Source organism: Schistocerca gregaria, chromosome 3, assembly GCF_023897955.1.
Source record: "Schistocerca gregaria isolate iqSchGreg1 chromosome 3, iqSchGreg1.2, whole genome shotgun sequence".
Taxonomy (NCBI): domain Eukaryota; kingdom Metazoa; phylum Arthropoda; class Insecta; order Orthoptera; family Acrididae; genus Schistocerca; species Schistocerca gregaria.
Window position 1 is genome coordinate 696017597 of NC_064922.1, and position 18236 is coordinate 696035832.

Below are 18236 nucleotides of genomic sequence, written 5' to 3' on the forward strand. Positions count from 1 at the left end.
TGTGGTTATTCGTTCCGCGATATTGCATTGCTCATGATCCCATTACTGCCATACAAATATTGGATAGACGAATTCGTTTGGGATGTACTCAATGACACGCAGGACTTCAACTGCCCCGCGTGACTAGCGCCCGAGAGGAACGACATATCCTTCATTCGGCCATGCGGGATTGTACAACCGAATCGTAGACTTTGAGTCAGAAAATGGCAGCGACATGAACAGAAACACAGAGAGTGGAAAGGTATCTGGAGCCATGAGGAACTTTGGTACTCAGACGGTTGTGGCAGCTTCCTTTGAAGCGGGAGCAGAGGTAAGCGTGCCTACATTGATGCTCCTCATAACGATATTAACCTCATGCGTCCCAATTCTTCAGTCGACATGCGTCTGTAGGTTCTAAAGATAAAGAATACTGCCAGGATGCCTGTGTCACTGTCATGTGGTTGTAGCATCAAGCGTTGTGGTGTGGGGTGCTATTGGGCACACAACACGATCACTACTGGTTAGCATAGCCAGTGATTCATTAACCGGTGCACTTCTGCTTGGCTATGGCCTGTGATTGTGCTTGTCTTAGAAATCAGTGTGACATTACCATTCAACAAGATAGCGCAAGATGACATGTTGCCTGTGCTGTATTGAACTACCTCCATACAGAGAGTATTAAAATGTTGCATTGGCCAGCATGTTCTCCATATCTGTCGCCCACTGAAAACATCTGGTCATGGCTTGCCAAGAGACTGGCTCGCCAACACTCGCCAGCCACTACGACTGGCAAACTGTGATAGATTTGAAACAGCATGAAATGATGTAGCCGTATCTGTCATCCAGGCCTCAGCTTGACTAGATGACCAGCCAGGTTAGAGGTGAGGCTGCTGCTGCAAGTGGAATCGTTGTGTGCTAAACTTTGTACTCCCTATCATCCTAAATCACCTACAAATGTAATGTATTCCTCCTACTGTGCTGAATTTGCATTCTGATTTTAGTTCATTTTGTAGTGAGAACTCCGCAAAAGGCTAGATTTTGAACCAATTTTTTAAAGGTACTACAGCTTATGTGGGTTGTAGCCACATAGTGCGGTATGTATAAACATCAAACGCAGTGCTGCCAGTCGTTGCTAGAACTTACCTGGGTGTTGCAGGAATTTTATTTGCAATTGAGAATATGAACCACCACCGGCCGTTTATTGGAATAACAACAGTGAGAGGTTTTGCTGTACTGGGACTCAAACCCAGATTTTCCGCATTTCATGAGCGGTCGCCATTTTTACCGCTTCAGCTGTCTGTACAGGAATCACGACCAGATCCGAACTTCTGCATGTCATGGTCCGTGAATCACAGCCTACACTAGTACGTTAGGTATAATTCCTTCTAGAAAAGACATACACTACCGGCCATTAAAATTGCTGCAACACGAAGATGACGTGCTACAGACGCGAAATTTAACCGACAGGAAGAAGATGCTGTGATATGCAAATGATTAGCTTTTCAGAGCATTCACACAAGGTTGGCGCCGGTGGCTATACCTACAACGTGCTGACATGAGGAAAGTTTCCGACCGATTTCTCATACACAAACAGCAGTTGACTGGCGTTGCCTGGTGAAAATTTGTTGTGCTGCCTCGTGTAAGGAGAAAAAATTCGTCGTACCATCATCTTTCCGACTTTGATAAAGGTCGGATTGTAGCCTATCGCGATTGCGGTTTATCTTATCGCGACATTGCTGCTCGCATTGGTCGAGATCCTATGACTTAGCAGAATATGGAATCGGTAGATTCAGGAGGGTAATACGAACGCTGTGCTGAATCCCAACGGCCTCGTATCACTAGCAGTAGAGATGAAAGACATCTTAAACGCATAGCTGTAACGGATTGTGCAGCCATGTCTTGATCCCTGAGCCAACAGATGGGGCCGTTTGCAAGACAACATGTTGCAGGTCCTGTACGGGCCTTTCTGGATACAGAAAATGTTCGACTGCTGCCCTGGCCAGCACATTCTCCAGATGTCTCACCAATTGAAAACGTCTGGTCAATGGTAGCTCAGCAACTGGCTCGTCACAATACACCAGTCACCACTCTCGATGAACTGTGTTATCGTGTTGAAGCTGCACGCGCAGCTGTACCTGTACACGTTAACCAAGCTCTGTTTGACTCAATGCCCAGGCGTATCCAGGCCGTTATTACGGCCAGAGGTGGTTGTTCTGGGTACTGAATTCTCAGGATATATGCACCAAAATTGCGTGAAAATGTAATCACATGTCAGTTCTAGTATAATATATTTGGCCAATGAATACCTGTTTATCATCTGCATTTCTTCTTGGTGTAGCAATTTTAATCGCCAGTAGTGTACTTGTTTAGAACTGAGGAAATGGTATTGGCAAATAAGTATGACATAGCAGTGCCTGTGATATTAAAAAGTATAGTGCACTGGTTCTACCTAAATGTACTCTCAATAAATACGTCGTTCTTGGACGGGAATATACATTACATACAGGTGCAGGTTTGGCACATGGACCACAACATATGGGAGTTTGGGTCTGGCAGAAGCAGTTAAGGCGACCGTTCGGATAAAGTGTTCGAATCCTGGTCCAGCACAAATTTTCATTGTGTCATTCCAATACACAGCTGATGGTAGTTCATATTCGCAACTGCAAATATATTTTCTGTATTTCGTAAGTGCTGTAATCGCTGCAGTACCTGGAATTTTGGAAATTTTGTGGTAAGTTTCTATGGGACCAAACTGCTGAGATCATCGTTCCCTTGTCTTACACACTACTTAATATAACTTAACGCTAAGGATTACACACACACTCATGCCTGACAGACGACTCGAACCTCCGACGAGGGAAGCTGCGTGAACTGTGACAATGCACCTCAGACTGCTTGGCTATGCCGCGTGGCACTGCAGTACCTGTTCCTTCGGACATGCATGCACCTAATAATGTGGCTACAAGCCACTAAACCTGTAGTACCTTAATAAAATTGGTTCAAAATACATCTGTTTGCGGAGTTTTTGCTACAAAATGTACTACCACATGTACGGAAGCCAAGACCACAGGGTCATTTGTAAGGTTTTAGTTATTGGCTATCCTTCCTTGTGCTGCAGTTTCATGACGAGCTGTGAAGAACGAAGGAAGTAACACCTATATCTAACACCTTGTTTACTGTAGATTCATTACATACGAAGCACGAACTTAGACTGGGAAAGATAGCTCTGTTTCCTTTTTGAAAGAAGCATTTCAGCAACTACCTTAAATGAAATAGGGAAAATAAAGAAATTCTGAATGTGGATGGTGGGACAAGTTTTGGGTTCTGATCCTGTTGACCACGAATACTTCTTACGACCAGGCCACCGACCGCGGTAAAAAAAAAAAAAAAAAAAAAAAAAAGAAACGGTTAAATCTGTAGTGAGACTGTAGAAAACTTTGTATTCCACAATTAGTTGTTGCCTTTAGCTGGTATCAATGACACAATGGTCAACAACGTTAATAGCTACATCTGTATCAACTTTTAGTTTTTGTGACCCTCAAGAAAGATTACACACAGATGTCACTGGCGACTGAATGGACGTCGCCAAAAAGGGAATGATAGTCTCTCTACGACGACATCCATTCTTCATCGTCACTCCCTTCCCTAACCCTTCCCGTTCTCCATTTTCGTTACATGTTATCTGCCAGGAACGTAAAAGCTCGTCAAATTTATATTAGTGATTAAGGGATTGTGGATTTGAATAAAGTGACTAGAATTACATTCATTTGCGTCCATTGTAATGAAGAACTCTGAGCATTGTGACGCTAATATTCTCAATATACACGGTGATTGCATAATGATGTTACGAACTTTCAGGTATGTTGGATAAGGGTAAAGGTATCAATTTGATGCAAGGGTCACTTGACTGGAAATGCCAAGAGTCAGAATGCATAAGCGGGAATATACTCAAGTTCCTCCTTAGCCTCACGCTGCAATCAAAGTACAGGCCGCAACTTCCGCATCCTGATCGTGACGTACAGGCTTCCCGCTGAATTCTCCCCAGTGCCCTCATATAATTTACTTTGTAGAGGGACTAACAGCGGCACAAGGGGCTCGATTTCAGAGAGCTCGAAAATCCTAAGTCTACGCTACAGTAATAATGAATTCCATTTACCTGTTCAAGTTTCACACTCTGCTGCATATACTACAGTTGCTCAAAATGGCCTCCCCCATCATCAATACAAGCATGGGTTCGTTACACTAAGTTCTGTCAAACTCATTCTAATATCCCCAGTATCGGCAGCGAGAATTATTGCCAGTCTTCAGTACACAAGACATTTTACATGGTCCCACAAGATGATATCAAGTGGAGTGAGATCAGACGAACGTGCTGACCACGAGACACGACTTCTCTTCCTATCCACTTTTCAGGGAATGTCTGATCCAGGTGTTCACGAAACCACAGTCCAAAATAAGGTGGGGCTCCATCATGTTGGAACCATACCGACTGACAAATTACAAGTGGGCTATGTTCCACAAGCAATCTTATTAACAACAGTAGGGGAGAGTCTGATAAAACAGGGTAGTCTGATGAAAGTGGGAATCGTACTTTTCTCGTCTGATATCTGCTGCTATCTCCCGGTGAACATAGTAACCTCTTTGCCACTCGATGATCTTCCTTCTTAGTATAGCTGCACTCCGTTGAAAGCTACCGTGAGCTCTCTCGGTGGAAAAATATATTTTTATGGTGTTGTGTTGTAATAGTCGACTATGAATTGTGCGTTTGTATTTGCAAGACACTATTTTGGAGACGGTAAAGTAAGTATCGGTGAAGTAAGTATAATATAAATTGTCTGCACGGCAGATCGTAGAGTGTTTCAAAATGTTTGTCCCACTCAAGCACAAGTTGAAATCAACTTGTGCTTAACGTGGCGATGTCGGAGAAAACAGGATGCTACTAAGTTTGATAAAACTGGGCAGTACCCCGTTTCATCGAACTGATTTAAAAATCACCGTTCGCGATTTTCAAGTTATTTATTTAGTTTGTTCAATTAGAAAATTTATTATTATTGTTATTCACAGGATCTAACTTGAATTATGCCATAATTATGGCGCCTTATAAAAGGAAAACTGACACAGTAATGAAGTCAGGAGATTATGAAAGGAGCTGTAGCGGCAGTTTTGGCCCAAACAATGGGCTATTTGAAAGCATCGGAGGACTTCGGAAGCACGTGTAAAAAAAAAAAAAAAAAAAGGCCAGAGTGGAATGTGTTTAGAGGCTGCTACAAATAAAAGAAGGGCCATTTACTATTTTAGAAGAAATTAATTAAACCGTTGCAGTGGTTAGATTTAGGCCTATTATTATTATTATTATTATTGTTGTTGTTGTGGTTTTAGCTACAAACCTGTATTTAATCAAGAGCAGGAAAATGAAGTGGCTGAGTATATTCTGTTAATGGAAAGCAGATTGTTTGGATTGACCATCGATGAGGTGCGGAGTCTTGGTTTCGGACTGGCAGAGAAAAATAACTTGGCGCATAACTTCTGCAAGACTAAAAGGATGGCAGGTAAATGGTGATTCTAATCGTTTTTGAAGAGGAATCCGGAAATATACCTGCGTTCTGCCGAGCCAACATCTGTTGCCACAGCAGTGGGCTTTAACAGCGCAGTGGTGAAGCAGTTCTTTGGTTTTGCTGTTAGAACTTTATTATAGGTGCAACGTCACAGCCGATAGAGTGTATAATGTGGATGAAACAGGAATAACAACAGTCCCTAATAAGCAATCAATGGTGCTTGCCTTGAGGAGAAAAAGTCAAGTTGGTGGTTTGGTTTCTGCGGAGAGAGGCATCTTAGTGACTGCTATAGCCTGTATGATCACTTCTGGAATTTATATGCCCAGAATGGTTGTGTCCCCTAGACAAAGAGCCAAGCCTTGGCTGCTGAATGATGCTCCGCCAGGACCTACTGCAAAGTGTCACCGTAGCGGATGCATGCAGAAAGAGATGGTGAAACGTCCCCTTAGAACAATTTATACACGACTGTGCTTAAGCTGACACACAATATTTTTAGCGCAATGCAATCTGACTTCCAAAAATCCCTACGAAAGAATGGCCCTGACTAACATTAACCTATACGTTTCACAAATCACTTACCTCACAAAAATCTTGGTTACTCGAACTACTGCAATACAGCGAGCACCACTACTGCTAGCTAAATAAAAGATTCAAACTACGGAAGGCACTAACTGCTGATAGGTACAGTTAGCAAATGAAAGATTTTAATAGAGAACAAACAATGTATTTACCTTATTAGTCATAATATATATATCAGTTCATGACATCCAGTCTTACAAATTTCAAAACTCTCTTCCATCTTTCTCCCCACGTCCACCACTGCTGGCGGCTCACCTCCAACTGCGCAAAGCTACGCGCTGTTAGCATTCAGCTGCCGCTGCCCAACACTACAATGGCAGACAACAATGCAAACCAGCCACAGACTGCACACGGCACAGCCAGTGCTACGTGGCGTTACCAATAAGAAAATGTAAACAGCCTACTTACAGTGGTTTCCACGATTTGTTTAATTTTCTAAACCAACTGCAGAGAAACCCGTTGTTCTGCTCGTGGATGGTAACTCAACACACACAAAGAGTACTGAAGGTATTGGTATGGCTAGAAAAGACCATGTTCATCTCTTGTGTTTCCCCCACACTGCACCCACCGAATGCAGCCCTGGATGTTGCATTCATGGCCCCACTGAGTAATTGTTACTCTCAAGAGGTTCGAAAGTGGCTTCAGTGTCATCCTGGACGAGTGATAACCATCAATCAAGTTGCAGGGCTGTTTGGGACAGCAGTCATTGGGACTGCTGTAAATGCATTCCGTAAAACTGGAATCTTCCCACTGGATACAGACATTTTCCCTGATTGTATCAGCCTGCTGAAACAACAGACACTGACCCACCGTTGGAGAGAGGTGATGTCCCACCTTCGGAACCTACTTCAGAGTCATTAAACAAAGAAACATCTTTTCCAACCACACCAGGGTCTTCCCAGTCGGCCGGCCGTTGTGGCTGTGCGGTTCTAGGCGCTTCAGTCCGGAACCGCGTGACTGCTACGGTCGCAGACTCGAATCCTGCCTCGGGCATGGATGTGTGTGATGTCCTTAGGTTAGTTAGGTTTAAGTAGTTCTAAGTTCTAGGGGACTGATGACCACAGATGTTAAGTCCCATAGTGCTCAGAGCCATTCCAACCATTTCTTCCCAGTCGGATAGGCCTAAGCCTTCAACTTCAGCTTTCCACGTCTCTCCGAAAGAGATAAAAGCAGTGTCGATAGCTGCAAGAAAGGAACAAAAATCTGAGAGAAGAAGAGGAATGACAGTTGTTCTTACAAGTTCACCTTGTAAGGAAGAATTAAAGTCTAATATGAAAAAAGGGAAGACTCCCAAAAGGAAATTTCCAATGGGGCCACATTCTAATAGTTCTAGGCCTACTGAAGTCAGACATGTTGGACAGAAGAAAGCAAAGAAAGTTGGAAAAGTAACGGAATATAGCACATCGTCAGAAGAGGAAGGAGAACATTATAATACAGTTTGCATTTATTGTAATGAACTTTTCTCCTATTCTCAGTCTGAAGAAGGCTGGGTGAAGTGTAGTGGATTGGCTCATGAACAGTCCGCCGGCATTAATGATTATGATGACCGACCATATAAATGTGATTTTTGTACATGAAGTGATTGTCAGGGTTTGTAAATGGAGTTGCCTTTTTTTATAATTTTTATTTTAATACAGTACCCTGATTTATCCAACTAGTCTGATAAAACGTGGTAGTTGACACAAGCGTAAAAAAAAATTCTGTGACGAGCCATTTTTTTAAATGTATGTTTTTCATGCCCAATTGTAAGTAGACAGACTGGACAAATAGTCATTAAAAACTCAACAGATTGCTACACATAGTTCGTTAAATATGCCACTTTGTTTATTAAGTACCCTGTTTTAACCGACTCTTCCCTGCCGATTTGTGTATTGCAGAGTCAGAAGTGTTAGGAGGATTTTCGCTTATAGCTTTGGACTTGGTCGTTTCCGGAATAAGGTCTATCACCTCAAATTGTTACACGTACTCTTCTCCATCTCCCCTGAAACTTTTTGACATCACAGGATCACCCTGTACATGAATGATTTTTTAGATTAAGTCAGCAACATTTTTCGACTGTTATCTGGTGTACTATTGTCTACAGGGAAGTCTTGGCGTAGTATGAAGAATTGTTAGGAATACAAAATGATTTAGACCAATTCTCACGCCGTGTGCAGAATGGCAGATCTCCTTATATGTGATAAATACGAGATAATACCTAAAACAAAGAGAAGCAAAAGTTATAATATTCCATTACAAGATAAGTGGTATGCTTCATGCGAGTGTTACATCGTTTGGATTGTAACGCCGCATATGCATATCCTCCTATTTCCATCTATTGTACTGTAATTTTTTTCCTTATTTTGTTACCTGAAGATATGACGTTTTTGTGCCTTCATATATTGTAATTGTTCTACTATATATATATATATATATATATATATATATATATATATCGATGTATAATTGATTTGTTTCGTAAATATTATTTGTATTTTTACGCTGAGTCTGGCCTAGGGAAAACTATGCTTTCGAACGATTACATCGATAGGTCGTGTGGAGAACCAAAGTGTTTAGGATCTTTGGTAGTGTTTACTCTGCCGCATGGAGCGCGGGCAGAGAGAGTCTGGCTAGAGTAGGGCGGTGGAGCAGGTGTGTTGTGTGACGCTCCAGGAGTTGCCGCGCTTTCGGGGTTTGGCAGCATGTAATTCCGCACGACTTGCTATGACAGTTTCCGACACGGTGTCGCGGACGGGAAGCATTAGCTGGCACACGTCAAGAGCCCGTTTCGCCTGGTGACCGTGTCGAGAAGAAGGCGCGCCAACATCCAGCTTCTGCAACAGCGACGGCCGACAATGAGTGATTGTCGCCACCTCCTCGATCGACGACTTCAAACCTTCAATCAACCTACATGGAAGACTGGAAGCACGTAAAGTTTTAGAACTTTATGGCAGACCTCAGCTTTTCAAACTGTTGCATCACAAAATTACAGCAAATTAACATAAACCTTTATTGCTCATTGTCCCAATTGCATTACCAAGCAGGGTCCCTTCCTTTTCTGGAATGAACTCGAGTGTCGTTGAAATTAATACGCCAGCATTAAAGTAATATCATTTCATTTCACTGCTTTAATTTCAAAGTTCAGTTAAAGTATTCATAGCTGGCTACAATATTTAGATTTCACAAGTAGAAAATAGGAGTGCGAGTTTTGTTATCATATTTTAGCTTACCTGTGACTGAAGCTCAGCTTAATACGTACTAAATTTTACTATTGTTAATTATTAGAATCATTTAATTCAAGCTCAAAGTTAAATCTCTTATTTCTAAAATGCGTAGATTCAAGTAGCTTTTGAAATGATTGTTGAGGTAGCCCAAAACTAGCCTTATTTTATTGAATTTCGTAGTGTTTCAGAAACAAAGTTCACTATTAATTTCAGTCACTAAATTCACTTTCAGTTTCCAAGTTTTATTAATTATTTTGCTAAATTAAGTCAGAGTGTAGCGAAATTTATTACTTCTGACAAGCATTCAGTTTTCACACAACACGTGTCAACCTTGAGTTGCCACGCTTTTAGTGCTAATTATATGTGCATTAATCTTTCATTTTCAGTTATTATAGTACTTGTCCATAGGACTGGCGACCGTAATTTTCCCCAGATATCAAATATCTAATTAACGTCAATTAATTGTTAACGTAACGACCGCACATTTACTTTCTTTATTAATTTTACCCTTTTCTCATAGTTAGTTTCCACCAATTTCATTTGCGTTTTTCCTTTAATTTAGATGAAATCCTTTCCTCCCTTCTTACCGACAAATTAACTTCGGTGACGATTGCTTTTCCCAAATTTCCATTAGGTGCACGCGGTTTAATTTTTCACTGTCATTAAGGTCGATAAGTGAGGGGGAGGTTACAGGATGTCCCTAAGTAATAATAAGAAGCTGTATTAAATAGTATTTACACGTAAAACTAATACTAGAAAACCGAATGAATGACTTGGATTGGGTGGTAGGATATTGGGAAAGTACAATAGGGGCCGTAAAATGAGAAAAACTTAAAGCACTGTACAAGGTACAACAAAAACAGCAAACGAATTCAGAGGCCCTTTTAAGTTTGGTACAGCCAATACGTAACAGTATCAGAGATATCCAAGAAATTCAGTTGATAGCGCTGTCGGCTCCCGGCAAGAGGTGCTCTTCTGAACTTTCATGAAGATATACTATTTATCTTGTATTAATAGTTGTAGTAGAAAACGAAGGACTAAAGCTGTAGGTCACACACCGACCGCAGTAATAAATGAACAGGTAAACTGTCACAGGTCGCGTGCTACTTTGAAGTAAAATGTCTGTCTTGTACGAGAATATACGTAATGGATGTACGAGTACAGGTTGTAGACATATGGTTGACGAAGTATGGAGATTTGGATCTTGTCGTATGACGTGCTTGGCTAGCCGAATGGTCCTCTGTAAGGAAAAAACTGAGTGAATGCATCAATAACGACCTTCAATGGGTGTCATCTGACGTCCGCTACGACCAAATTCAACGAAAAATTACGAACAAAGTTAAATAAAATGGTAAGAAAATCGCTGGCGATAAGCGGGAAATCTAGCTTCGAGTCCGAGTCCAGTCACTGTCGTCCTCGCATTATGGAACTGATGTTATCCATATTCGGAACTGGGAATGCATTTAATGTATTTGTGATATTTTCTGTACTAGACATGCCGCAAACAGTCATGGTAGTATTTATTACCTTTCCTGGGACACTTATAATTCGCTAATAGGTAAGTAAGTAAACGAGTGAGTGGTGAGTGACATGTGTTCTGCCAGCTTCTCTCAGCACTTACTTTTCATTTTATTTCTTTCATTTTTTTCCAAAGTCGCGCAGTTTGCTAGGCCTGAAGCGGCTCCCACTTCAGTACCTACAAGAGATAATTTTAGTGATGGTGCGTACGCATGAATAACGAGTTTCGGATGTAACTGTTTAAACGCGGAACACCGCAGAATGCAGCTCGACAGTCTACATGAGGAGCATCGTTACAAATCGTACTACCTGTGCAGATCATAATTTTACAAAAAGCGACAAAAGCTTTTCGCTCCCTAACCAAATGAAATATGTCAGAATTCTCAACCACAGGATCTAGGTATTTAGATTATGTGCTGGGGTTAGTAATGATTGAAATCATTTCCCAATGGATTGAGACACCATTTAAAATTGCACTTCATACGTTTTCAACCAATCCAGTGAACAAAATACGTTTTGATCCAATCGTGTTTTCACATAATATGATTTCAAAACGTTCATTTCAGTTTCGTATTTTTATTTTTATATAATTGAGTCCGTGGATGATCTTGTTACACTTGATTAGGTATGCTGTACGCTATATATTTTTGCTTTCTCTGAGAATCCCCCCATGAACCACAGACCTTGTCGTTGGTGGGGAGGCTTGCGTGCCTCAATGATACAGATAGCCGTACCGTAGGTGCAACCACAAAGGAAGGGTATCTGTTGAGAGGCCAGACAAAGAGGGCAGCAGCTTTTTCAGTAGTTGCAGGGGCAACCGTCTAGATGATTGACTGATCTGGCCCTTTAACACTAACCAAAACGGCCTTGCTGTAATGGTACTGCGAACGGCTGAAAGCAAGGGGAAACTACGGCCGTAATTTTTCCCGAGGGCATGCAGCTTTACTGTATGATTAAAGGACGATGGTGTCCTCTTGGGTAAAATATTCCGGAGGTAAAATAGTCCCCCATTCGGATTTCCGGGCGGCGACAACTCAAGAGGATGCCGTTATCAGGAGGAAGAAAACTGTTGATGTACGGATCGGAGCGTGGAATGTCAGATCCCTTAATCGGGCAGGTAGGTTAGAAAATTATAAAGGGAAATGGACAGGTTAAAGTTAGATATAATGGGAATTAGTGAAGTTCGGTGGCAGGAGGAACAAGACTTTTTGTCAGGTGAATACATGGTTATAAATACAAAATCAAATAGGGGTAATGCAGGAGTGGGTTTAATAATGAATAAAAAAAATAGGAGTGCCGGTAAGCTACTGCAAACAGCATAGTGAACGCATTAATGTGGCCAAGATAGACACGAAGCCCAAACCTACTACAGCAGTACAAGTTTATATGCCAACTAGCTCTGCAGATGATGAAGAAACTGATGAAATGTATGACGAGATAAAATAAATTATTCAGGTAGTGAAGGGAGACTAAAATTTAATAGTCATGGGTGACTGGAATTCGGTAGTAAGAAAAGGGAGAGAAGGAAACGTAGTAGGTGAATGTGGATTGGGGCTAAGGAATGAAAGAGGAAGTCGCCTGGTAGAATTTTGCACAGAGCACAACTTAATCATAGGTAACACTTGGTTCAAGAATGATAAAAGAAGGCTGTACACATGGAAGAAGCCCGGAGATACTGACAGGTTTCAGATAGATTATATAATGGTAAGACAGAGATTTAGGAACCAGGTTTTAAGTTGTAAGACATTTCCAGGGGCAGATGTGGACTTTGACCACAATCTATTCTTTATGAACTGTAGATTAAAACTGAAGAAACTGCAATAAAGGTGGGAATTTAAGGAGATGGGACCTGGGTAAACCGAAAGAACGAGAGGTTGTACAGAGATTCAGGGAGAGCATAAGGGAACAATTGACAGGAATGGGGGAAAGAAATACAGTAGAAGAAGAATGGGTAGCTTTGAGGGATAAAACAGTGAAGGCAGCAGAGGATAAAATAGGTAAAAAGACGAGGGCTAGTAGAAACCCTTGGGCAACAGAAAAGATATTTAATTTTGTTGATGAAAGGAGAAAATACAAAAATGTAGTAAGTGAAGCAGGCAAAAAGGAATACAAACGTCTCAAAAATGAGATCGACAGGAAGTGCAAAATGGCTACGCAGGTATGGCTAGAGGACAAATGTAAGGATGTAGTGGCTTACCTCAGGAGGGGTAAAATAGATACTGCCTACAGAAAAATTAAAGAGACCTTTGGAGGACAGAGAACCACTTGCATGAGTATCAAGAGCTCAGACGAAAAATCAGTTCTAAGCAAAGAAGGGAAAGCAGAGAGGTGGAAGGAGTATATGGAGGGTCTATACAGGGGCGATGTTCTTGAGGACAATAATATGGAAATGGAAGACAAGGTAGATGCATGTAAGATTCGCCATATGTCTGCTGGTACTATTAAGTACAGGAGGACAAATTCGCAACTGCGAATACATTTCATGTATTTCGTAACGGCTTAGTCGCTGGAGTATCTGTCCCTTCGGAGATATGATACTGCGTGAAGAGTTTGAGAGAGCACTGAAACACCTCTGTCGAAACAAGGCCCCCGGAAGTAGACAATATTCCATTAGAACTATTGCCAGCCTTGGGAGCGCCAGTCCTGACAAAACTCTACCATCTGGTGAGCAAGATGTATGAGACAGGCGAAATTCCCTCAGACTTGAAGAAGAATATCATAATTCCAATCCCAAAGAAAGCAGGTGTTCACAGATGTGAAAGTAACCGAACTATCAGTTTAATAAGTCACAGCTGCAAAATACTAACGCGAATTCTTTACAGACCAATGGAAAAACTGGTAGAAGCCGACCTCGGGGAAGATCAGTTTGGATTCTGTACAAATGCTGGAACACATGAGGCAATACTGACCCTACGACTTATCTTAGAAGAAAGATTAAGGAAAGGCAAACCTACATTTCTAGCATTTGTAGACTTAGAGAAAGCTTTTGATAATGTTGACTGCAATACTCTCTTTCAAATTCTGAAGGTGGCAGGGGTAGAATACAGGAAGTGAATGGCTATTTACAATTTCTACAGAAATCAGATGGCAGTCGAGGGTCATGAAAGGGAAGCAGCGGTTGGGAAGGGAGTGGGACAGGGTTGTAGCCTCTCCTCGATGCTATTCAATCTGTATATTGAGCAAGCACTAAAGGAAATGAAAGAAAAGTTCGGAGTAGGTATTAAAATCGATGGAGAAGAAATAAAAACTTTGAGGTTTGCCAATGACATTATAATTCTGTCAGAGACAGCAAAGGACTTGGAAGAGCAGTTGAACGGAATGGACAGTTTCTTGAAAGGAGGGTATAAGATGAACATCAACAAAAGCTAAACGAGGATAATGGAATGTAGTCGAATGAAGTCGGGTGATGCTGAGGGATTTAGCTTAGGAAATGAGCCACTTAAAGTAGTAAAGGCGTTTTGCTATTTGGGGAGGAAAATAACTGATGATGGTCAAAGTAGAGAGGACATAAAATGTAGACTGGCAATTGCATGGGAAGCGTTTCTGCAGAAGAGAAATTTGTTAACATCGAGTATAGATTTAACTGTCAGGAAGTCGTTTCTGAAAGTATTTGTATGGAGTATAGCCATGTATGGAAGTGAAACATGGACGATAAATAGTTTGGTTAAGAAGAGAATAGAAGCTTTCCAAATTTGATGCTACAGAAGAATGCTGAAAATTAGATGGGTAGATCACATAACTAACGATGAAGTATTGAATAGAATTGGGGAGAAGAGGAGTTTGTGACGCAACTTGACTAGAAGAACGGATCGGTATGTAGGACATGCTCTGAGACATCAAGGGATCTCCAATTTAGTACTGGAGGGCAGCGTCGATGGTAAAAATCGTAGAGGGAGACCAAGAGATGAATACACTAAACAGATTCAGAAGGATGTAGGCTGCAGTACATACTAAGATGAATAAGCTTGCACAGGAGAGAGTAGCATGGAGAGCTGCATCAAACCAGTCTCAGGACTGAAGACCACAATAACTGGGTAGAATACTGTGATGCTTCCTCATTTAAATCTGGCTTCTTTGTGACTGAAAGGAGACTCAAGATTACTGAGATGTGGATCCCGGTTGAAGTACCTAATACAAAATAGTCTTCTCACGTCGTAACTACAGAGAGTAAAGGCCAATTAAAGGATAAAAACATGCATTTATGCAATATTGCCCATACTAATAACACATTAAAACACCGACATTACAAATTTCACTGAAAATGGTCATTCCTAAAATACATCAATTGTTATTACTTAAAGAGCTACATTTACACGCTGTCCTTTTAGTTTTCGTAGCTCTGATTCTCATTCTACTTCCTTTTGATAGCTCTACTACGGGTAATTAGCCCTCCACAGTGATCGAAAGTGCGCTGTCATGTAATCGACACCACACTTGGAGCTGCTAGACAAAAACGCCGGGAACAGCGAATAAAAGAGAGGGCTAATAACGCAGGCTTGGAAATACATCTTGAACGTTTCGAATGGTCGGCTTTGGTGTATGATACTATTTGATCAGATTCGTGTTTTTCAGCACTAAGTTACTCTAGCAAAGAATATGAACTAACCCAATCCGATACAACAACAATAAATATTACACCACAACTTGAGTGAAAACGCATCGAACTGTATTTTGACCTCGGTTGCATTTAACACACATTGAAGCGATGCCCCTCATGTGCACATTCCAGCAGATCTGTATTTTTAAAAGTAAACGAACGGCGAATAAATAAGAACATACAAAGTTATTTATCGAATCGATGAAAGAATCGATAAAGTATCAGCCTCCATACCTCTGGCGAGGGGTGACAGCGCAAGGAGGTGTACGCAAGCCGCCCCCGCACTTTCTCCGAAAATCGTGACTCTGTCCGGGTCTCCGCCAAACGCTGCGATGTTCTCCTGTACCCAACGCAGCGCCGCCACCTGATCTTTAAGTCCGAAATTTCCGGGAGCAGCTTCATCTTCGGTGCTCAGAAAACCTGCGGGAGCATTCCAAAGGCGTCCTATTTATGTACACACTTAAGAAAGTAATTATTTATTTGCTGTAATTACATCCAAACGTCTACTGACAAATAAGACTGACTGACAAATAACAACGTAGACATTTACACCTGTAGCAGGCTTTCACTGTGCAGCAAGTACTACTTTAGGGTTATAAAAATTAAGCTACATAAGGTTCCTCAGCTAATTACATTACATCACCACTGTGTTCTTCAAAACGCAGACAAAAATGGAGTCAGAAAAAAAGTCTATTGTGATTTGCTGTCAATCGGATTTCTGAAGGAACAGCTTGCATAAGGGACCCTGCAACGCACATCATGTACCTTCCCAACACGCTTTTAATGTGAGAGTTCCATGGTTTAGTTACAAGTCCTGCCAGTAATTTCATGTGGAAGTTAAATGACACTCAGTTTGTATAGTTTATCACGTGCAATACAGGAGAAAATTCAGTAAATATGTCAGTCGCAGTGTAGATCTGAAAAGGAAATGACGATGAAAAGTAATATAAGGATTAATTCTGATCAAAGCAGAATTTTTTTGCCACATCATGCTCGAATGCTGAGCCATTAGGTTCTCTGGTAGTACTCGTACTCTGATGTAGCCTGGCACGTCTCGTTATCAGCAGTCACAGCCGAACTGTATCTCTCTCCTGCTTCCCAAACCTCACGAAAGCTCAGAGACAATCGGTAAACTATGAGTTTTCGAATGTTGATTAACCTACTTACAAATATCTCACTGCATAAAATACATTAGTGTTTTCCCGGTACATATGTGGAAAAGCACACGATTTATGTACGTACCGTATCTTAATTCAACTGTACATATCTATATATCATAGCTAAATTTGAGTAGACATGATGCTAAGCGGAATTTTCTATTAAGGAATAAATGAAAACTGGGGAAGTGAAGTACAATGAACAGAATTTTATATTCTACATAAGAAGTGCTAAGTTTATCAGGAATCGTTGAAATTTTGCCACAAGTTCTGAAGCTACGTTTTTATATGCCACCATCTACCGGGAGTATCTAATCCAAACAGCACCTCTTTCGTAGATGGTAAATAATAGGTACGTTCCATTGGTATGCTGCAGTATGCGTCTTCAAGCACACACACACACACACACACACACACACACACACACACACAGACACACAAACACACACACACACACACACACACACACACTGCCGACTGTGCACTACAGGCGTTGTCAGTGGAATCAAACTAATGTAGTTCATGGGTAAAAACGGAGGTAGAAATAAGAAAAATAATTTTGAATTTTCTTTTCTTGTCACTTAAATTCGAAAGAGAAATCGAATACTGAATGTGTACATACTGGAAGTGTCTTGTATGCTGTGTTACACATCTACGTGTTATAGCGGGACTCAAAGTCGCTATGACGTTTCTAATATGGCAAGTAAAGCACGACAGAAGCCCACTGACTGTGCAAATTAATTTTATAAAGTTCTGGAGAGAAAGTGGTCTATGTTACTGAAAATAAACTGTTGTAATAATCTACACCAGCTCAAGTTGTATGTGTGATTAGCCCTCTACAATAGAGTCGAATTTAAAAAACCAGTATGTAATCGATACATGTTTTGGCTTGTTCAGCATCCTTAGCTGGTTTTTACCGTAATGTACAGCGTGGTTCCTTAGGTAAAGCCCAGCCTACTGAAGACATAAATGTACACGGTGAACTTGCTTTTGGTGTGTACTGAGTGGCAGCTTGGCACAATTTAACATGTTAATGCGTTGCAAAGGTCTTTCTCAGCATTACGTATCGTCTTCTTAGTTATAATTTGTCACTTTCGCGTTTGGAATGACATAGAAACTTTTGACATCGAAACTCTGATGAAATTACTTTACTGGTATGGCAGAACCATAACTGTCTGTTTCCTCTAGTCGTATGACCCTTTAGTTCCCACTGACTTGTTTTCGCTGTAAGTTCAGTGGTAATCCGTGTCCCCACTTTTAAATTGTGCTACCATGTCTGTTAGAGTGTGCTAACTATGTGTACATTGTCAACGGTTAGGCAAAAGCTGTTGAATCTCTACGTTGTGAGTCAATCAATGCAGAAGCGAAGTTCCCGCGTGAAAACAAGCCACTGTTTCGACCGCTACAGCGTTTTTTTTATATTGTGCTTTCCTTTTGTGTATGAAGTGACTTGTGTTGTATTTATCTACTTTTACTTTTATGAGGGAGATAGTATTCTTGTATATTTGCTGGGTTTGACAGAAAATTACATAAATATTACAAGGCAAGTCAGTGGAAGCAGAAGTGAAGTATTCTGTCCATTGGCTGTAGCAGAATATAATAAAATAATGGGAGGAGTGGATAGATTTGATCAGCTGCGTGAACGGTA

The 18236-nt window shown here is 41.1% G+C and overlaps 1 protein-coding gene across 3 annotated transcripts in view; it reads right to left on the minus strand.

Moving 5' to 3' along the window:
- The window catches only part of LOC126355941 (juvenile hormone esterase-like), a 101740-nt gene that overhangs the window by 30327 nt on the left and 53177 nt on the right, over positions 1–18236 (minus strand). For all 3 annotated transcript variants that reach the window (XM_050006524.1, XM_050006525.1, XM_050006526.1), the window contains exon 4: positions 15666–15851. In XM_050006524.1, the coding sequence (XP_049862481.1) occupies positions 15666–15851 (186 nt within the window). The remainder of the gene's footprint in view (positions 1–15665; positions 15852–18236) is intronic.